The 22,372-nt window shown below is 46.3% G+C and overlaps 1 protein-coding gene across 4 annotated transcripts in view; it reads right to left on the reverse strand.

Annotated features, from left to right (window-relative positions):
* UNC13D (unc-13 homolog D) overlaps nucleotides 1-22,372 on the reverse strand; it is an 880,699-nt gene that overhangs the window by 232,062 nt on the left and 626,265 nt on the right. For all 4 annotated transcript variants that reach the window (XM_078654550.1, XM_078654552.1, XM_078654549.1 and 1 more), the window contains exons 20-22: nucleotides 7,163-7,293; nucleotides 5,457-5,577; nucleotides 5,011-5,154 (exon numbers count right to left, since the gene is read on the reverse strand). In XM_078654550.1, coding sequence (XP_078510676.1) covers nucleotides 5,011-5,154; nucleotides 5,457-5,577; nucleotides 7,163-7,293 — 396 coding nt within the window. The remainder of the gene's footprint in view (nucleotides 1-5,010; nucleotides 5,155-5,456; nucleotides 5,578-7,162; nucleotides 7,294-22,372) is intronic.

The raw sequence follows: 22,372 nt of genomic DNA on the forward strand, positions 1-22,372 counted from the left end.
GTGATTCGTATGTTGCATCTGCATGAGCACGCTTCCAAATCGTCCGCCTTGTCCTGAAGGAGCTGGATCACCTTTCCCAGTTGTTTATGTTCCGAATCCAGAGTCGTTTGTGCCTCTTCCACCTCGCCTATTCTCCGCTCCGACATGTCCAGACGTTCCGCGTGTTTGTCCAGACGTTCTGCCATCCTGTCCATACGGTACGTGAGTGCATCCATTTTAGCACCAAGGGATGCAATTCCGCCCTGCAGGTTTTCTCCATGGCTAGGAGCATGCCGCGAATGTCGGGCTCAGGTGCATCTCCCATACTCGAATTACCAGCTACATCATCCGTTCCACTGGATGATGGGTCCGTGGTTTTAGTTTGGGTTGCGTGCGGTCCGGGTGGCCCATGTCTCTGCAGACCAATTGCATCCTATGCAGACCTCGTGCGGCACTTATGTTCCTAGTGGTTCTCAGCATGAAAGGCCTGTAGGTGTGCTGCCAGTGCCGAGCTCCTCAATACGGCAGTAGTGGTTCCCCTCAGGAATACTCCCATGTGGGTTAGCGTATTTGCAAAGCGGCTCCGTTCAGACCGGTGGTATGGGACGCAGGCCTAGCGATGCTCACAGTCTCCGCAGCACCCCAGCACCCCAGCCAGGGTGTAGACTCCTGGATTGCGCAGCCGCCTCCGACCCCACAGTATATCCCACGCACTCAGCGTCCCTCGCAGAGAGTATTCGAGGACAGTGGGGGGAACACCAAGCCTATGTGAGCTACTTCGAGTTTAGCCTGTCCATGTGCTCTTTGACCAGTGTATTGGGCCTCTCAGACAGCTCAGCCTTTCTTAACATAAAAGGTTCCTGGCCCTAAGCAGTTCCCTACAGTGTGTTGTCATCCATGCACCTCAGTGGGGCAATGGGGATGCACAGTGACCGAGTCCCTTCCACACGGCAGCCCGCAGTCTCGGGGTGTAAGCCCCCAGCCACCGACACAGGTAAGGCGCAGCAAGCTACTGAGTCACTCCACAAGTGCAGATGTCCGTGGGCGTCCCAGCAGGGTACAAGGCATCAATAGGACCCAAGCGCGAGGTGATGTGTCCTCAATTGCCCAGGCTGCAGCCAGACTCTAGGATAGCACCGGGATGGGCGCTGTCGCAGTCTTCCTGCCTTCTGGCTAATTGCATATTGGGGCGTCCCCCAGTTATCCCCTCAACAGGGCCGTCAGTGGCTTGTCCAAGTTCTCTAGGAAAGTGGCGGTAAAACAGGTAATTTCACTTAGGCTTGGGGGGAGGAATACGGTCAGTGGAGGTCTCAAAGTTCTCCTAGCGCGCTGCCTCCAGATGCGTGAGGCCTAGAGGTCCCAACGAAGCCGGGGACTCTATTAATTCAGTGCTGCCGCGTGAGGCGTACCGCCAGCCCGGCGTGCCATATCATGCATCGCCGCTCACCGTATCTCCGCCTGGGGGGTCCCGCAGCCAAACGCTCGCCAACCCTGCCGTTGCTCTCGATGGTCCAGGCAGGCGGGATCAGTTGGGACCCTCAAGGACGGGTTTTCACTCTCTTTGGCAGCAGACAGGCCGCGCAGCTACGCTCTGCCACCCGCAGCAGAGTCAGCTCGGCATCCGCAATTCACTCCGGATCTGGGAGGTAGGAATCTCTCAGTATATGCCCCCACCGCTCCGCTGCTCAAAAACGTGCTTTCCGAGCAGAAAAGGCGCCGCTGCACTCAGGATAGACTGAAGGATATTTATAGATGCGGAGGAGCCGAAGGCTCAGGCGGCCATCTGCGATGCAGGCTAGCTCCGCCCCCCGGGTGGGTGTGATTTTTCACCTATACCGACAACACCCATATTTTTTTTTTTTTTTTTTTTTTTCGAAAACCTTTATTGTACAGAAAGAGCTCACAAATACGGGCCCACAACCCACCGGGCTGGCCACCACATAGCAAGACATCGAAAAAAAGCACTGAGCGTCACAGGATACAAAGGCAATGAAACAGGAGAAACAACAAACAACTTAGAGCAGTCACAGGAGCAAGCATTTAGAAAGGCAGTTTTCTCTTTTTTAAAGAGACGGGGCAGGGAGTTCCGGAGCAATATGGGCCGCGAAACAAGGTCACCGGGGTGGGGGCCGCGGCGGGCAGCAACACAGCGATCATAAAAAACAGGAGAGACAAATACAAGAGAAATATACCAATAAGCACCGGCCAAAACAACGGACATGAGGAAAGGTCATTGCGCGCACTGTCCAATGCCCGCTCACCGCAGCCACCACCCGTCCCATCGATAGCAAATAAAAGGACCCAAATACAAACCAATACGAAACGCACCCCCAATAAAGGAAAAAACCCCCACAAAAGGGGGGGGGGGAGGGGAAAGAGGAAGAGGAAAAAGGAAAAGGAAGGGACTCTGATCCAAACACTCGCCCCCGGGCGACAAAACAGGAAAACAAAAATCCGGCAGAAAATAGACAATAAAAAGAAGAAAGACCTACCAAGCAAATCTCAATCATCGTAACACCGGAAAATATCCCAGAAAGACACCAGGGGGACAGACGACGAGACAGAGCCCCGAAAAAAGGGGATACACAAGGGCCATAGAACCAAAAAGGGAGAAAAAGTGGAGGAAAAAGACCCCCCCGAAAACAACAACAGACCCCCCCACCCACCCCACAAGCCCACCCTGCACCCCTGCAGAAGGCCACGGCCTACCCCCCAGCAGCGTGCCTGTCGCCCTAAATAGAACCCGAAATATAGAAGAAAGGAAACAAGGTAGAAACAAAGACAAAAAGGAAAAGGGCAAGGGGAGGGGAAGAACATCGCACACGGGAGAGGGCCAAAGAACAATATTATCCTCATCCGTCCCACCACCTGTGAAGAGGGAGAGGTAGAGCCCACGGGAAGCTAACGATATCAGGATAAGTTTCAGGAGTCCCATGAAGTTACTCAACATCATACCAGCAAATGTCGGTCACAGATCAAAAACAAGACTACCGCATATAACAAGTCATTTCAGCCCTGTCCGCTTTTGTCCAAGGTTGTAATCGTCCGAACCAACAAAGACCAAACGGCGATGGACACAGGGCACAGGAGTAGGTCCAGCAGCAGACCAGAGAAGGAGCGCGGAAGAAAATACGGAGGATCCAGGAAAGTTATGGTAGAACGTTCGCATCGCAGGCACAATTCCAAGGACAGTTCCAACGAGGCAAGCTCAGCCGGGACGGCATAGGCGCCCCGGTCGGGGAGCCAACGTGATGATAAACAGGAAGGATCAGCGAGGCCAGGCCAGGATGCAAGCAGACCGCGGACCAGCGGCCGAGGCAACGAAGCAGGACGATGAAGGGTGTCGGAGAGTCTCCGGCCCATGGATGAGGTCGCCGCCGGGGGCACAGAGTCCAGGATCCCTCCAGCCGCACCCCGCGACAGGGAGGCCAAATCCGACGCCGGAGGCCCGTACAGTTCGTGAAGAGGGTCCGCCTTCACAGCGGAGACAGGCACAGCCACGGAAGCCCGCCAGGAGTATAATGCATCCAGGACAACTCGAAGTGCAGGAAGCCCTTTACAAGATCCAGCATCCGGGCCATGTGGCGGGCCCCCAGTGCTCGCCCAGGCCCGGCAGAGACATCCAGGGTCGGCCGCCATCTTAGGAGCCCAGCAAGCCCTTGGCCGTCGGAAACCCCGGTCGGGGCGACACCAAGGCAAAAGGAGGTCAGCCGATCTGCGGCAGGGCGTCCCAATGCAGGAAGGAGACCCACCAGAAGAAGGAGTTTTGTCGGCCCCCTTGTGCCGCCGGCCTCGTTCTCCGAGCCCGGGCGGAAATTTCAAAATGGCCGGGCCGGGGAACAAAGGGGGGGGGGACCAAGCCGGATAAATGAGTGGGCTCTCCAGCGAGAGGCAGCGCTCGCACCCCAAGGCCCAAGCCCATCGGGTCCGCCAGCAGGCACAGCCGGCCTATACGCACATCAGCCTCCGCATCAGGATCCACCGCGCCAGCAAGGGCCGACCATCGAGCTCCGTCTCGTCCCGGCGTTGCAGAGAGGTCCAGGCCAGCCCGCCCCGGAGCTCCGAAGCGAGCGGGAACGCCGCACAGGATCGACAGCACCCAGGATCACCGGAGCAACGGGTAAGTGTCTGCAAAGTGTCCTCAATATCGAAACACAGCAAGGAGGGCTTCCCGGGGCAGGAGAAATACAGGATAAATGAAGAAAACAGGCGATAGAACGGAGCCGAGCTAAAGCGCGGCCATCTCGGTCGCGAGCTAGGCTCCTCCCCCCAACACCCATATTTTTAACTGTAGAATACTACAATTAGCTTTAACATATCATTAACCCCTTCTGCGCTCATGACGAGCTCAGCTCGTCATGAGGTTTACCTGTCCTGCGCTCATGACGAGCTGAGCTGGTCATGAACCGCGGGGTTTTAAAAACTTCAGCGCGCAGCGGGAAAACACGACGCGCGCATGTGGTTAAGTAGCTTCAGACATGTTTTCTTGCTCACACTGACATTGCTCAGAGGAGGAGCCATCTTTGATTTTGACCAAAGATTTTTTTGCAACCTTTGTGAATTTTTCACAAAACGGGTTTTAGTTAAGAGAGGTAACTTAGCCTGCATGCCTTGTCTTGTGAGTGTCAGTCATCTAACCAGTTTCAAGGATATCATATCAAGCATGGTGTACAGTCCGTGTTTAAAGCAAATCTGTGAGAAAACATTTTATCCAGTTTCACCGCATTACTAACGCTCACAAGTAAATGTCACACCCACACTGTTTAAGTGTGGGCCAAGTCAAAGGGAAAGCAAGAATCCGTGCACATGGTGCAAAGGCAAATAAATGGTAATCTCTCAAAACTTTCCTTGCAGAATGAGAAGTTCGCACACCCATCGTTATAATCACAACGTGTGGAGGTTATGGTGGTGATGAAAGGGTATCCACATGGCCAAGTTAGAGCAAGAAAGAAAGGAAAGGAGCATGATCTGAAAGGATGTAGAAATGAGAAGGGATGGGCTGATTACCACCCTCCACTCGTGGGATCTCACCTCTGTAAACTTCACAATGATCATAAAAGACTCCTCAGGATCCGGCCAGTCCAGCTGCTGCCAGGTCTTAACAATCTGGGTGTAGCAAGTTGACAGGTCAACAGTAGAAGAGCTGTGTTTGCGGAGCTCAGCAACAGGCTTCAGCTGGAATTAAGTCAGGAAAGAAAAACTCTTGTCAGCAAACGAAAACCTGGAAAACTTATAGTCATGGTGGTTAAATTACTCTTATATGAGTTCAGGACAAGAGAATACTGTCTGAGGTGCAAGCATTTCCCAAACAGAGTACTCCTTCATGCCAGGCTTCATTTCCACTGACAGCTGGTTGACAAGTAATAGCTACTGTATCTAGACCAATATCCTATTTCTGGATCCTTCCGTCTAAAACCCCAAAAATAAAAACATTATCCATGACAAGAAATATCTCTCAATTTGATCCTAAAACATACCTGGTCCATGTGAATAGCTCGCTGAACCCTTTCCTGGGCTGTAGTGTAGGCTTTCTGGAGCCAGCAGGGCAGAGCAGACCTAAACCAGGTGTGATAATTGGAAATGACGAGTTGAGCATCCCTGGGAAAACAGATAATGAGTCATATTATAATTGAAAAAATATTAGGTTGACAACATATTGAGATAATAACATCAATTCTAATAACAAGCCATTTAAAAATAAACATTGCTCCCCTTTAAGTCAATCTTTTCCAAATGTGATGCTTGCACTGAAGTTAAAGTTTGTCTGGTGAATTGCTAAAAAAACCAAATCAATTCAATGTTAAAATGTGTTGTTTTCTTCTCATTATCATATACCAAATTTGTCTCTGGGCCTCCAAGAGTGGGTCCTTCCTTCCTGGCTGTGGAGTTAAATGTGAGATAACCAACAACAGAAGCCACAGTGGTAGGGAGGTGAAGTCACCATGACATCAATCGGAGTTCAAGATGAAGTCAAAGCGGAGCTAACCTGACATGTAAATGATTCTGCCCTATGTCTTCATCACTTTCGCTGGGACCAGCCTGAGGCAAAGTCCGATAATGTCCGTGAAGACCAGTCATAAACACCACAGGGAGAGAAAGGGTCATAGGGATATTTAAAGACCTGCCCAGGTTCACATCCCCTACCACTCAATTACAATAACACGAAAAAACCGGGGGTCTCAAAAGCCCGTAAAGTAGATCACTGGCTTCGACTCCTTACTGAGTGAGTCCGGACACAAGTTCGCTAAAAGCCTAAAAAGACCGGCTGAAACATGTTGGCCCTTTTGCAGTTATTTGTTGAAACTGCTTTTTTGCACTGTTCTTGTTTTTAATCAGGGGTTGAGCCGATATTCTAATAAAAAGTGTTTTTTCGCCTCTTCACCCTATTTTATTCACCACTTTTTTGTGTTTTTGCACTGCACTTATTTCTCATATGATCTATCACTTATGGTCTAAAGTGATTGTGGGCTTGATCCAATTCAGCCTAATATCCTGGGTATGGTAATAAGTCTCTATGATCAAGAGACATACCATCTCGAAAGATTTTTTTTTTTTTTTGCAGAGTCTTATATAGCGCGAACTAGACCCGAACCGGGTATCAGAGTGCTTTACATAGCACCAGTTACGTTACATGAAGACACACATTCATTTTTTGTTAGGCACGGGGAGATTAAGTGATTTGCCCAGAATCACAGGATGTTTGGCGTCGTTACCGAGACTCGAACCCAGTTCCTCCAGGTCCGAGGTCGAGCGCCCTAGCCGTTAGGCCAACTCCTCTCCCAGATGGATGACCAAATGAGAAGATTGATCATTGCGATATATTGATGGGAATCCATTTAGCTGTATGTGGATCTCACTGGTAATCACTTGTCTTTTGCTCTTTTCTTCTGTTTTTTTCCTGTCTTTTTAGGCTTTTAGGGAACTTGTGTCCGGACTCACTCAGTAAGGATTCGAAGCCAGTTAGCTACTTTAAGGGCTTTTGAGACCCCCGGTTTTGGCGTGAAGACCAGTCCACATATGCATAGGCAAGACGCAAAAACATGCTCCAATTTCAGTTTTTAACTCTTTCAGAGGATATAAGGAGACACTGAGACTGACACCGACAGTGCTTGTGGACTGAGGGCAGCACAGCACCATGAATCAATCGGACTGTGATGCCCAGAATACTCCCCAGCGAGTGTACCTATTGGTAAGGTTGCACTGGAGCCGACAGAGTTCCTTTAGGCTGAGGTAGAGCTGGTACAGGTTTTCAGCTGTAGATGCAGACATATTGTTGTTAAGTTGGCCAACATGCACCGACACGTGTTCAGTCACCTGCAAGAGAAAAGAGGAGTAATGTTAGCCAGGACAGAAGAACTTTCTGAGAACACTCAACGTCAATCTATGTAGGGTATGGGATTGGAAAATGTTTGGCTATCTCCACCCAATAAATGTAGCCGGAAATTCCATTAATGGCATAAGAAATTAATGCAAACAGTGATTTCCCCTACATGAGGAAAAATATTAAGTTTAGGATTTGTAATACAGTAGGGTATATATGTGATACATTACCCATGTAACCTTTATTATATTGATGAGACAGATTGTGCTGCTAAAGTAGAGTGAGATTAGGTCAAATATAGGACTACAAATCAAAGTAAACCTATAGTAATTCATGTTACACAGGAAAGGCACCCTCTTAACCAAATCATGTTTTTAATTTGACAGCCAATACTTCCGGTACCAAGGGGCAGGGACAGAAGTAGAAAACTTGCACAGTGTGAAGCAAGAGGGATTGCAAAACTTGATAAAGTTAATGTAGGGGGCTCCTTGAAATGCAAGACATATTGTGCTTTATTTGAACAAGAAAACTTTTAAGGCCAGTCCTCTCAGAGGAAATTGTTGAGGAAAATACATGATATAATACCGAAGAAGAGAACTGCCAAAAAAAGACGGCCACTATGAAAACGTTTGAGAACTGTGCAATAAGCAAACGCAGTTCTGATGATCAACTGATCATCAAACTAAGATTTGGAAGGGAGACACCCCAAATGGTTTTGGTTATAAGAGTGGTTCTGCTTGAACATACTAGACATTTAATAAGAGTGATTGATTGTTCCTGCTTCTGGTTGAAGACAAGGTGCATTATATGTGATGGGGCGGAAGTTGTTGAGGTTGTTCACATCAGCTGAGTTATTTTTTAGAAGTGACGCAATCAGTCCTGTTTTAAGGGCAACAGGAAGGGAGCCTTGGCTGAGGAAGAGGTTAACCAGACTGGTCCAATAGGGAAGAGTGTGGATGTAGAAGTCAATGGTGATGTCACTCGGGACGGGGTGGGAAGAATGGTTAGAGGGTTTTCTTTCAAGAATGCATTTGAGGAGGACATCTGCAGAGATGACGTCAAAGTGCGGAGGATTTGCATTCCTCTAGGGTGGTAGGGTGAATGACCTGATCCACCAGTGATTTCACTTTTTCATCAAGGAATATAGCGAATTCAGTTGCTTTCTTTGGAGGATCGTCAGCCTTGAAGGTTGAGGGAGAGACGTTTGTATTTTTGATGAGGTGAAATCCTTTTTGGGTCTGTTTTTGGCTGAGTTGATTAGGGTTCTGAAGTGTGACACTTTTACATGGAAGATGTGTTTGTGGTATTTTGATTTTGCTGAGCGCAGAATAGAGAAATAAGTGGTGGATGGTGAATGTCTCCATTGTTTCTCCAGGAGCCTCAGGTTCTTCCTTTCTGCATAAAGTTATGTATTGTAACCATTGAGCAGAAGGAATAGGCCTTTTCTTTTTTGTTTTGAAGTGGAACAACATTATCAATTTCTACTGCAAGGCTGGAGAGGCACTGCCTGTGACATTGAGTGAGAGTGTACACCCAAAGACATGCGAACTAAAATAAGCACATAGCATGGCATATGATGGCATGGTATACCACGGGAAAACAGCACAGTACAACAAACACAACATAGCAGCATAACATCGGTCAGAGTACTGCAAAACGGCCTAGTGTAGCATAGCATAAACTCCATAACCCAGCAATGCATAATACACCAAAGCATGACCAAAAACATAGCATAGTGTGACATAGAAAAACAGTATAACACAGCAAAAGAGAACGCAACAACACAACATAATATAGCAAAATATAGTACAAGGCTGCAGAACATATTGTAGAATAATTAACATAACAGCAAAAGACAACACAATACAGACTCTGAGATAACATCACAAAGCATAACAGTTTAGCGTGGCAGAAGCATAATACTACATACTATTTACCCACGTCCACCAGACCATAGTTTAAAACAAAGTAACCTAGCAAATCAAAACATGGCTCGCACAACATAGTACAAGACAACAGAAGGGAGTAGCTGGTTTCTAGCAGTCCCAGCTGTTCTTGGTGAATACGTGTTCACTTTCATGCTTTAATGGGTGCACTCGAAAGCGTAAAAGTGAAACATGCGCCCAGAAGACTTTACATGAACACATTTGTGTTTTGGTGTCTTGGTGAGCTAAATGGACTGGGACCCCATGGCAAACATTTGACCTTGATATCAAGAAAGGACCGCTTCAGATGACTTGGGGTACATCACTAGAGTGATTCAGGAAACGGGGGGCACGTGTGCTTTCTCTTATACTCCAGTCCTAGCCCTTTGATCATTTCGTCACTGGTACGGCGCACACACCATAAAAAAAACGGGTTTCGAAAAATACCTTACAGACCGGGTGTGATTAGGCTCAGAAATCGGCCCGGGATACAAAAAACAAAGTGGCCCACATTTGTCTATTGCCTTTCCGCAAAACACAGCTTCGAAGAAGTAGTATGTAAGAAAGGGGGTTGGGGGGGGTCATGTTTTATTAACTTCACTTCGATAACAAAAAACACATGCACAGATTAGTTCACACTGCTGAGCCACACATGAATGTGAGTGAGACCACTTCTGCTCAGGCCCCCTGCCCCTGCTCAATCAGCATACATTAATGGGCCGGTCCAGCAAAAGTAAGGGAGTGATACCTCTGCCCATCTACCTCTAGAAAGGCTACTCAGGAAAACACTGGGCCCCTGGCGGCATCCTAACAGCACATGCAAAAACAAGCATTTACAATGCAATGGTTTCGCCTTTGGAAAAGTTAGAGCTATTGGCATTGTAAATGACAAAATTTGTATTTATGTGTTGGTTTTGAAAACAGATAAATAAATGGCATTGTCATTTACATTGCCATTAGCTTAATCTCGGCAGTCACTCTGCACTCCCTAGCATTCTGCAGTCACTCTGCACTCCCTAGCAGTCACTCTGCACTCCCTAGTCTCTCTGCAGTCCCTAGCACTCCCTAGTCACTCTGCACTCCCTAGCACTCCCTAGTCACTCTGTACTCCCTAGTCACTCTGCACTCCCTAGCATTCTGCAGTCACTCTGCACTCCCTAGCAGTCACTCTGCACTCCCTAGTCACTCTGCACTCCCTAGCACTCCCTAGTCACTCTGCACTCCCTAGCACTCCCCAGTCACTCTGCACTCCCTAGCACTCCCTAGTCACTCTGCACTCCCTAGCACTCCCTAGTCACTCTGCACTCTCTAGCACTCCCTACTCTGCACTCTCTAGCACTCCCTACTCTGCACTCTCTTGCACTCCCTACTCTGCACTCTCCTGCACACTCACTACTCTGCACACTCACTACTCTGCACACTCACTACTCTGCACACTCACTACTCTGCACACTCACTACTCTGCACACTCACTACTCTGCACACTCACTACTCTGCACACTCACTACTCTGCACTCTACACAAAGATCCGTTACAATTAAAATAAAATAAACCGAGGTGTAAAAAAATGATATGAAGTAATCTTCCTCGAGTTTTTCTAGCACCCGATTCTCTCCCTTCCTTCCCCCTTCTAGCTCCCCACCTCACCTTCTGCCCACACTTTTTCAGATAATGCTGTGAATGGGTGCAAGTATTTATTTTACTTAATGCAGTTTTATATAGTGTAAACTTTTCTAGCACCCGATTCTCTCGCTTCCTTCCCCCTTCTTGCTCCCCACCTCACCTTCTGCCCACACTTTTTCAGATTATGCTGTGGATGGGGAATGGCGGGCATAAAGAGATGGGGTGAAGGAGGGACGAGGGGGTCGTAGGGAGGGGGGTGGGGCGCATATGACGGATGGTGGACGTGGTATACAAGGACGAGGGAGGGATAGAGTTATTGGGTGTAGGGATAGGGAGGGTCGTAGGAAGTGGGTACGAAGGGAAGGGGCCGGAATGGAAGGGGGGAGACGAGGGAGGAGATGAAGAGAAGAAACGTCAGGAGAGCTGAAGGAAGGGGGCCGGACATGCTGGCTGCAGAGGGAAGAATGGCTGAGTGAAAGCGGGTAGTGGAGAGAAGGAGGGACGAAGTGAAGGAGATGTGAGAAGGATAGGATGAGAGGGTTGGAAGGGAGCCTGGCTGAGGCTCGGCAGGGGCTGGAGCTGAATAACAGACGGGATGCAGCGGGGGTCTGTGTGGAGTGATGGAGGGGTAGGTGAGGCGAAGGGTCGTGAACTGATGGTGGGAAGAAGGGGCACCAGAGGAGAAGACGGACTCAGGAGAGACAGGCAGGGAGGAGGAAATGAAGGGGAGGTGGACTGAGAGATTGGGGTAACTGGAAGGCGTCTTGGAATGAAGGTTTGGCAAGTATAGAGCCGACACAAGAGTGAAGGGCTGGGTGAAAGGGGCTTAGGGGGTCGTGGTATGTATCTATGGTGACTGTATGTATCGTCGACACGACTTACTGTCATAGGGTTGACCAGTTTGAATAAGTGCCGAAGGAACTGGCGGCTTCCGGGTTCAGAACCAACAGCTAAACCTCCCTTGTGTTCATAACCTTCATACCAAAGCCCTTGTGTCGGTGGTCTCATTTATCTGCGTCATCTGGGCACACTCTACCACTCCACCAGGGGCCTTGGATTGTCCAGATCAGGTCTCTTTGTCCTAATCAAACCTTCCACAAAACAGGCATGGAGGTAGAACCATAAAGTGACTTGGTCCCCACCTCAAAAATGATCTTCATCCAGCATTAAGGAGCCCAGAGACAACTCGTCTTTCTAGGAAACGGTGAGAAGAAACTATTCAAACCGAAACCTTCAACCACAACCACTGTGAATGAGCACTGCCCTTGGACTTTCTGGCGTATATACTTTTTCTTTCCCCAGTCTTTCCAAGAGCTTTCGCTTCTAGTTTAAAAGTGGAAGCTTCATACCGGAGTTTGCTTTCCACTCTGAGGACAACAAATGATGGATGGAAAGTATGAATTAATCTCAGCTAGCCACCGGTAACTATTCAGGTCCGCTCACCAGTCTTGCGTGTTTTGTTCATTCACTGCAACGACCAGACACAAATCAGTCATGACTCCCACAACAAAATGAATAACTAGACCGCAAGCCTAGACATTTAGCCTTTTAGGACCGACTCGTTGAGTTTCACCTATAATCGTATGGGGCAACAATTTGTGGACCCAAGTATTCACTTATGAGACATGGCCCAGCAGTTCAGGCTGGTGTTTCGTTTGGGATTGGCCCAGGACTGGTTTGCGTTTGGTGGGTCATTGACTGTAAAGGGTTCTACAATCTATGTAAGCATCTGCAAAATCAATAGGCTTGACGCATATACTGTATGTGTATCAGCTGTGTGCATATTATACAAATATCAATTCTGTTGGCCTGAAGCATAGACCGGAGCATCAGAAAAATGGATTGTAGCGAAAGAGGTCATCATTTTTGTCTGTAGCTTCCATATTTAAGGTGATTTTGCCAACACTCGATACCCATTGCTGCCTGGCTGCTTATCAACTCACTTTAGATGGAAAATAGTACCTCATGCATTCCAGTGGCAAAGGAAGGGGACACCCAGCCAGGCAATAGAATAACAGTGAGACTAAAAATATTCCTGCGGGCTGATCCAAGATAAGATGGACCATGTCTGAAGCCAATGGCTGATGGTTCTGGTGCAAAAAAGCAGATGGCTGACAAAGGCAGACTCAAAACCCCTTAAAATACGTGCGTTTAGTAGAAAGTTTGTCATTAATAGCGCATGGTCGATACACTTCAAACCTAAACAAAATCAAGTGTGAGCAGTAAAATTGCATATAGCTCAGATTAATTAAAGTATTGAGATTAAGCCTATTGGTGATCTCAGCCTAAAATGCTTTACGAACACAATTAGTTGTACGATGGCGGATTTCATCTCCGGAATGTGTGATCCGGGGCCGGTTTTCCAGTCACACTTGTTTTCTGTCTTTGCCCCAGTGAGATCAGAATCTAGGACTGTTTGTTCATTACAGAATACTGCAATCCTGTCCCCTGCGGAAACCCTTGATTGCACACAGCACCGCTCTTGCTGTATCGGCCGTGGCTGGCCCACGGACAGCCCGAGGGCCGCCCCTCGCCGCGGGCCCCTGCCGCCCGCAGGGGGACGCCCTGGGGGCGCGGGTAATTGGCAGACGCGCTGGATTTAAACTGCTCAAGAGACGCTTTCCCCCAGCTGAGTACCCTTGAAAGAATGAGGCGCCAGCGGGAGGGAGGGAATGAGCCCGGCTTGAAAGGGAGCGCGCGCAGGTATCACTTTGAAGGCTTTAGCAGATTAATGAAATGTAAATGGTGCGTAAACTATTTATGGCAGGCCTTTTTTGCCATCCTTGGAAGTTTGCGCAGTGTAGTACAATAAAGCCGCGTGAGGCATGATTATAAAGCCACTCTCAAGCTAAGACACTGACACTTAAAAGATGGCGCGCGCCGCGAGGGCCCGCGCCATTAAAGCGGGGCTGCGGCTCTGCTGACTGGCCGCCACCTTTGTGTTTTATCTGCCTCTGTCAGGGCTCACGCGGCGTCAAAAGAACACAATTAGTATCTGGGGCTCCTCCTGACGACGAGTCCGGCACACGCAGAAAGGAAGGAAAATGGGCAGGAAGAGCCTTGTTCAGGTGTCTGAGGCCTCATAAAAAGAGGGCGTCATCTGTTTTTACGCCACTTTGTGCACTTCATGTTTATGCCCCACTCAGCAATCCGTGACCTCCATGAAGTGCGTGATTACCCCCATATGATCCTGGTGACCTGGTGTATAATGTTTTTCCTGAAGTATATCCAGAAATCCAGTGTAGAGAAAACAAGCACCACGAGCACAGGGAGGGAGGGGGGCGGGAACGGCGCACGGATAGCGGGAGGGGGGGCGAAGGGCACACGGAGAGGGGGAGGGGGGACACGGAGGAAGACAGGACCACACAGTTAAAGGAACGGACAGGAAAGGAACCACTCACCTGGACTTCCTCGGCCGGCGGTCGGCCGCCAAATGGCCCAAACAAACCTCAACCAGCCCAAAAAAAAGCCCCGCCCACCGCCGCATGACGTGGCCAAAAGAGAAAAATTCTCGGGAACGCCCCCGAATCTGGTCCGGCCTTAACGGACAGATCCGGCACCCAATGGCTAGCCTCCATTTATGGAGCTAGCCAATGAGAGCCGGGGGACGTTCCCTAATGTCCTTATTGTAAACAAAGGATTTCGCCTGCGCCGAAAAGCTGCGCAGAGCGCAGCCTTCGGCAGGCGAAACCCAACAACAGTTGATGGACAGAATGCAAAACAATGTCATACATTCACCCCAGTGCAGAGATCTGGGCCTAAATGCAGTGAGAATCTGGAACTCACTTCCGCCTCAGCTCCGGACCACCGCCTCCACCCAGGCCTTCAAAAGGGACCTCAAAGTTCTCCTCCTTCAAAGACACTTCTAAATGTAATTCATGCCCTCTCTATTATCTGAAGGAAGACCTCCCATTACTGAAAACTATTCTCCATGACTATGGAAGTGCCTTCCTAGTGTGTTCTGGTAGTTTGAGTGTTTACCATTTATTGCAGTATTATCCTTGTACCTGTGTATGGTACCCGTCTGTAACTTGCACTCGTCACTTTTCTCCTGTAACACACTGTTTGCTACCTCTCACAGTTTGTTTGCTTTTGATACTTGCACAAGTGCCACCATTGCCTACGTAACGTTTGTTCTTGTGTCTCAGTGTCTAGCATATATTGCAGTATTATACCTCTGATTGTACTTTGTTTTCTCTTGTAACTTGCACACTTGTCACTATTTACTCCTGTTTTGCACTGTTTGCTACCTCATGTATTGTTTGCTCACAATTGTCACTTTTACCTCATGTAACTTATCATCTGCTTTTGTAATTTTGTTCTTTTGTAATTTTCTGTTCCTATTGTGAAGCGCTCTGACGCCTTCGGGTAAAGTCTGCGCTATATAAAAACGCACAAATAAAATAAAAAAATAAATAAAAATAAATCCATCGTTTTTTTGCTCACCATACCATTCCAGTTTGGACCCAGCCATATGCAAATCAGTCTTGACCCTGCGGCCAATGGGAACAGTCCAGCCCGAACTGCCAGGCCAGGTTCTCCCTGGACTGGAAACAAGCATCCTAGGACCGGTTTCGGGCTTTCAGCCCTCATCAGTCAGGATAGCTTGACTCCAGTGGCATGGAGAGCATGGGACACACGTCTGGGCATACCCGTCCCACTCGGGGTGACAAATGCAAAAACAACAGTTGATGGACAGAATGCAGAACAATGTCGTATTCACCCTGGGGGGTGAGTGTTTGAAAAGTTTCAACACTCCGTCCATCATCTCTTTGTGTTTGCTTTGTTCGCTTTAAGTTGGCAGGGTATGTCCAGACGTGGAAAGAAAGGAACCTGCGATTCCTCAAGATAAGAAAAATACACAAGTCTGTGAAGAGTCGGAATCCGCATCCCTGACGGACTCCCACCTCTAATGGTCCTCCAACATATGGCCAAGAACCAGCATGACTTAAACGTGTGTCCTACATAAAGTTCCCCCAAACCTGAGGAATACCTTCAGAGAAAACCCTCATGGTCATATTACAAAGGTCAAAACGCGTCGGCACATTCTGCATTGAGGCCAAGAGTAATTCCTCTTTAAACATTTTGTCTAAGGACAGAAAGTCTAAGCCCGATTAAGTTGGTGTAGACATGGACTAATACATTTGTACTCTGACCTCATTTGGACCCTTGATTAAGACAGTATCGAGGGTATATAGGAAAAGGGTCCTGATACATTTATATAGTAGGACAGTTTAGATTTACATCAGTTCACATAATATAACGTACGTTACATGTTTTGTACCAGAGACATGTATTTCGTTTTTCATGTTTTGTGGTTATGTTTAGATTGTCCCAATTAGTTTCTTTGCACAATGTACTGTACAGATCAAATTGCTGAATTCATTGCTTGGGTCATATCTTTACCAATGCATCAGTTGCGTTGTTTTTCATGTAAATTTGTCGCTGTGCTCTAACAGCTGTTTGTTTTAAAGAAACAATGTTTGATATAGTAAATCCATAAAGAATATAAGTACAATTGGATATAATCTTTATTTGTCGTACACTCCAATTTCAAAATGGAAAAACAATAGCATGTTGTTAGAGAAACTACAGAAGTAATTTAAACACATTAAGTGAAAAGATTTGTAGGTACGAGAGACCTCTGATTACGTAAGCTTCATAATCTATGGTCTAAGAGGCATCCGTTTGATGCACTGTATAGGAGATTCAGGGCATGTGGTTACCCTAATTTGACCATCTCTAGAGCATTTGAGAGGGCTAATGCCATACCAAGAGAAGAGTTTCTGAGGGGTCGCATTGATGGTGACCAGGCACATGGGGAAGTGACTGCTACTCCAGAGACTAACATTAGTGGGACAGTTGACGCTCGCCTTATCATTACCTACAGTAGGGAGGAGAGAGCCATCAGATCTATTGTAAATAGACAATGGCAGATCATTCTGACGGACATTATTCTAGGCTCGTTAGTTCCAAAACTGCAGAACATTACTTATGGTCGTGCCTACTTAATGAGGGATTCATTAGTTAAGGAGCAGCCCTGAAACTATTGCCACATCTAACTGCTCACTAATGTGAAATGCTTCTTTAAATGCAGTGCTTGTAGAGCTTGTCATTTTGGGATCAACACTACTAAGGTCAATGCTGCCTACCTATCAGAGCCCATTACCATCAAAAGCAAATACACCTGTAGAATAGAATATGCGGTCTACGTATTACAATGCACATGTGGCTCGAGATATGTGGGCAGCACCAAACCTCAAGTCCACATGAGGAACTTACATCACCTCAGGGCCATAGTCAGCAACGATCATACATATCCAGTGGTTAGGCATTTCAAAGAGATCCACAATAACAATTTACAACATCTGAAATATTTTGTCATTGACAAAGTACCCACATCAAGAAGAGGATGTAACAGTGAAAAACTCCTTAGACAACTGGAGTCACGGTATATACTTGATCTAAATACTAAGACACTGTGGGGCCAAAATTTGAGTGAAGATCTGTATAATTTTCTCTAATGACCTGTCTATCCACTAATGTTTCTAACATCTGTTTGAGTTACTAACATACCAGATATTGGCTCTCATCTATATTCTACATGCTTTCCCCCCGACATTCATTCCTTCCTTCCTTTCCTCCATTTGCCCTTCCCACCCATCTTCTCCAGTTCTCCAATCTCTCTTGTTTGTAAATATCTATGGGTTTGTTCTCCTGTATTGTTTTCCTTTATCAGTTCCACAGTATGCCACTATATTGTTTTACCTATCTACTTCAGACTTCACAGTTGGCAACTCAAGAGCTCACTATTTAATTGCGCCTACTCTATGCATTATGCATATCTATTCCAAACCTTGATATGTTTTAGTTATGTACTTACATAATCCACATATCTTACACTATTGCCCGTGACTGTTGAATCTGTTTTCCTATATCCATACAGTGACATATCTGTTCTACTGGTGACGTGAACATTTGTAGGTATTGTAATTAGCGCCGCTTGGCATACATGCCTCGCACTGTATATAGTTCAGTAGTATTTTGTTACCTTGTTTCACTCATGTCACTTTGTGCACTATAACTTAGCTGTACATTCATCACATTCTCAGCAGCACTTTTCATTTCTCACAATGCACATTCAGCAACTATACAATTCCGTAGGTCTTTGTTTGTATTTAGATGGAGTCAAGTACATTGATACACCATCCGGTTGTCATAGGTCAGCGCTAGATCAAATATACGCCCCATGCCCCAACACAGCCACGTAGAAATAGAGTTGCTACAATATTGACTTGGTATTCGATCTTTACATTTAGGCAACGATTGACCATGGTCTGCATTCCTAGTACTCAGAACAAGGCCAGTTCACATTGCCTTATAAGATCAATCATTCCACAATTATTTAGCTCTTTGATCTTTAGAAATTGTATGTTTATTTTATATATATGTCTCACATCTGCGCTGAACCGATGACAATAATATTACATTTGCACGTCTTCTATGTCTATATCGAAGAATGGTGTTTGAAGTCTGTCTATATTGTCTATGACCTACATGGTCACTAACATGTGATTTCTGACTTAGGGGGTGGGAAACGTTCTCTTACCTGTGTCTAATGAAATTGTAAATGATGGTTGAGTAACAACACTGTACCCTATATAAGCTTGCCATTTTATGTAGCGCGTTATGTGATCAAGGCCGCAGGTCGGCGGCCTGAAATGCGTCATGTGTACCATGTAATTTAAATTAACTTTTTCACTATACCTGGAGTCCGTGCCTGAGCCGTGATTCTTCACTGTTTATGCATCAGGAAGTATTTGGATATATATATATATATATATATATATATATATATATATATATATGTTTCAGGGACATTATAGTTAGTTGGACATTTCACTAGTACAAAACTTGAGAAATTCCGCCCTTATAGTTAGTTCAGCTAACTATAACTCACACCCCCGCAATGCACTGCTGATGACGTCACATATTATATCATTCATGACATGGTCAGTGACATTACTGATGACCTCTCAAATGACATCACTGATAACATCACTGCTGACATCATTCAGTGACTGTATTTCTATAAAGTTTAATTATGTTTTATATGTATTCCAAGGTGTATTGGATGTCTAAGTGGCTGGATGGAAGATTTAGTAGGTGCATGACTGACTGTATAAGTGAGTGATTAAATGTGTCTTACTGAATGCATGGGTTAGTGACTAACCTGTGTGAATGTCTGTATCATGTCTGTCTGTTGTTGTATAAGCTGCTGTATGGGTTGGTGAGTAGCTACATGAGTGTCTATATGGGTTATGGCTTGGTTGCCTGGGTATTTGTATGGGTGCATGGGTGTGTGTGTGTGGGAGGTGTGTGAGTGGATGATTCACTGGGTGTATGGGTTCAAGAATACATGTGGAAACAGCTGTATGGGTCGGTGAGTGTGAACATGGGTGTGTTGGTGAGTGAATGGATGTCTCAGTGGTACATGTCCAAGTAACTACATATCTAAAAGGCATTGTATGTGAGAGTTGGAGTATATAAATGACTATACGTGAGAGTCAGTGATTGTGAGAGGAACTGTAAGGATGAATGTGTACTTGTATCAATGATTGTATAAGTATTTGTTAGTATCTGTATGAATAAGTGAGGCGGTGTGTGTGTATAACTGTATAGGTGAGTAAATTGAAGTGTAATTCTGGATGAGTGGCGGTGTGCGAGTGTCTGCATAGGTGTATGAGTGCATATGATAGTGTTGTATTGATGAGTGACTGCATGTATGAGTGACTGTATGGGTGAATGAGTGGATGTCTTTGTAGACCTTGGAACCAGAGAGTGTGTATGTAGTAACCGGTATTGGTGTGTCTATGGTTTCGAAAATGGTAGTCTGTATTTTAGAGTGGGTGTATCAAAGGTTATATTAGGGTGTGAGGAGGTGCATCAGATTTACACGTGGATGTTGTAATCGGGGATGTCATCAGTGATGTTATTTAAGATGTCATCAGTTATGTCACTGACCATGTCATGAATGATGTAATATGTGACGTCATCAGCAGTGCATTGCAGGGGCACGAGTTCTAGTTAGCTGAACAAACTAGGACAGCAGAATTTCTCAGGTTTTATACGAGTGAAATGTCCAACTAACTAGAACGTCCCTGAAACCTTGTTTTTTCCAGTGAATTTCTAAGGTTTTGTGAATGCTAAATTCTAACTATAACGTGCCTGAAACCTATGTTTTGTTCAGTGAAATTCAAAGGTTTTTTAAATGCTAATTTCTAACTTTAACATAGCAGTCACATTTGCAGAGTGGTGGAGAAAGGTGAGCGTGGCCTCCAAACACCTTTTAGCAATCCCACTTTGTGGGATTTAGCGGAGGTAACAGGAGGGATAGTGAGCCCCCAACTTCAACCTTGGGGGCCAACTACCCCTTTTATTATCTCCAGTAAGTCCCACACAGCAGGATTGCTAACTTGTTACATCAGACCTGCTCCCTCCCTGCACCACTGTGCAAAAGTGCTCCATGGCATGTTGTTAGTTGGGGGTTAAGTTCCCCTCAATCTTGAGGGGCCCTGGGGGCCAAGTAGCTCACCAGGTACCTCCAGTAAGTGCCACAGAGCTGCCTTGCAGAGAGGTGTTCAGAGGCCACGTCCCTTTTTACACGGATGACGGTTGATTAGCCAGAAACCAGTCCCAGGATGCTGGTTTCCGATCCAGGGATGACATGGCTTGGCAGTTCGGGCTGGACTGTTGCCATGAGGCAAAGTGCCAGACTGATTTGCAAATTGCCATGTCTGAACTGGAGTGGCGGAGTGAGCTAAAGAATGATGATGGATTAAACCCTGATCAGTTGACTGGGTGTGAGTGCTTGCAATGTTCGACACTCTGTCCATCATCCCCTTTCGTTTTGCTTTGTTCGCACTAAGTTGGCAGGGTATGCCCAGACGTGGGTCCCTTGCTCACTTTGCCACTGGATTCAAGCAAGCCTGGCTGATGATGGCTGATTAGCCAGAAACCGGTCCCAGGATGCTTGTTTCCGGTCCAGGGAAGACATGGCTTGGCAGTTCGGCTGAACTGTTCCCATGAGGCACAGGGTCAGACTGATTTGCATATGGCCATGTCTGAACTGGGGTGGCGGAGTGAGCTAAAAAATGATAATGGATTAAACCCAGATCAGTTGACTGGGGGTGAGTGCTTGCAATGTTCAACACTACGTCCATCATCCCCTTTTATTCGCGACCCCAGCGCGAATTCGGCCGATTTAAAAAAAAATGCTTTTTTTTGGCCTGGGGCTCAGGGTTTTTCTACCCTGCCACCTTTTCTTCCTTTTTCACTTTGTTTCACCCTTTTTCTTGTGACTCGGTTACCGAGTCACAAGATGGCTGCCCACACTTCCTGGTTTGGAGTGTTGGCAGCCAATCAGAGTGAAGCTCATGCCCAGGAGGGTTTGCGAACCCTCTTTGGTGCTCAGATATCGATATTTTTCTTTTTAAAATTTCACAGGAACTACTGAACGGATTTACACCATTTAACAAAAAGGGCGCACTCTAAACCAAGACCTACCTTTTTGCCAAATTTGGTGTAATTCCATTCAGCAGTTCGGGCTGTAATAAAGTTCCTGTGGAAAATATCAGGGAGAGCTTTGGGCACCCCCTTTTTTCTTGGCCCCCGCCTGACTAATCACCCCGAAACTTTCAACACACAAACTGAGCGGTCCCAACCCTATTTTTGGGAACATTTCATGAAGATTCTTCAAACGGCGCCAAAGATATTGGCAAATCCAAAAATACTTTTCCTAGGGATAATAGGTCCTGTACCGCCAGTAGGTGATATATATATATATATATATATATATAAATATATATTTATAGACAGATGTAGATAAACACATCCAAGTAAAGTAACCATTATGATACAAAATATTATTGAAGAACATTAGCAAAGAATTGGAAACAACATTAGCAAAATCTGATGGGCAGATTCATACTACGATTACTTCTTTGAGAAGATATAACATCAAGACAACATCAGCGTAACCTAATGGGCAAATTTCGTCTTCAATCACTTCTGTATAGAGATATATCATCATCTACTTGAACTCCTCTTCAAAACTCCCCACCATCCTCTACCTCTGGTCTCCTCAGATCAGCAATAGCAGCCTTGAATTTCACCACCTTTTCAACATTCCACCAATTTTGTCTATTAATTCTGACAGCATTCCCACACATTCTATCAAGAACCATAGGCTCAGTAAAATTTTATTCCACCTTTCCATGTGTGTAAGAGGAACTTTGACTTGTACATCACCCACTACAAGAAGATGAGAATGCACTTTTGTTCTTGCATCAAAACACTTTTTTAACTTGTACTTCCTGCACATTTTTCCTAACCAAACTTTCAACGTCATCCACTACACCACGTTTTACCCACTTGTACATCCATCCTGTGCAAATTTAAGAAGATAGCTGACATCCTCTCCATAATTTGAAAGGAGAAAATTTAGTAGAGGAATGAGGAGTGG

Source organism: Lissotriton helveticus, chromosome 7 (assembly GCF_964261635.1).
Source record: "Lissotriton helveticus chromosome 7, aLisHel1.1, whole genome shotgun sequence".
Classification (NCBI taxonomy): domain Eukaryota; kingdom Metazoa; phylum Chordata; class Amphibia; order Caudata; family Salamandridae; genus Lissotriton; species Lissotriton helveticus.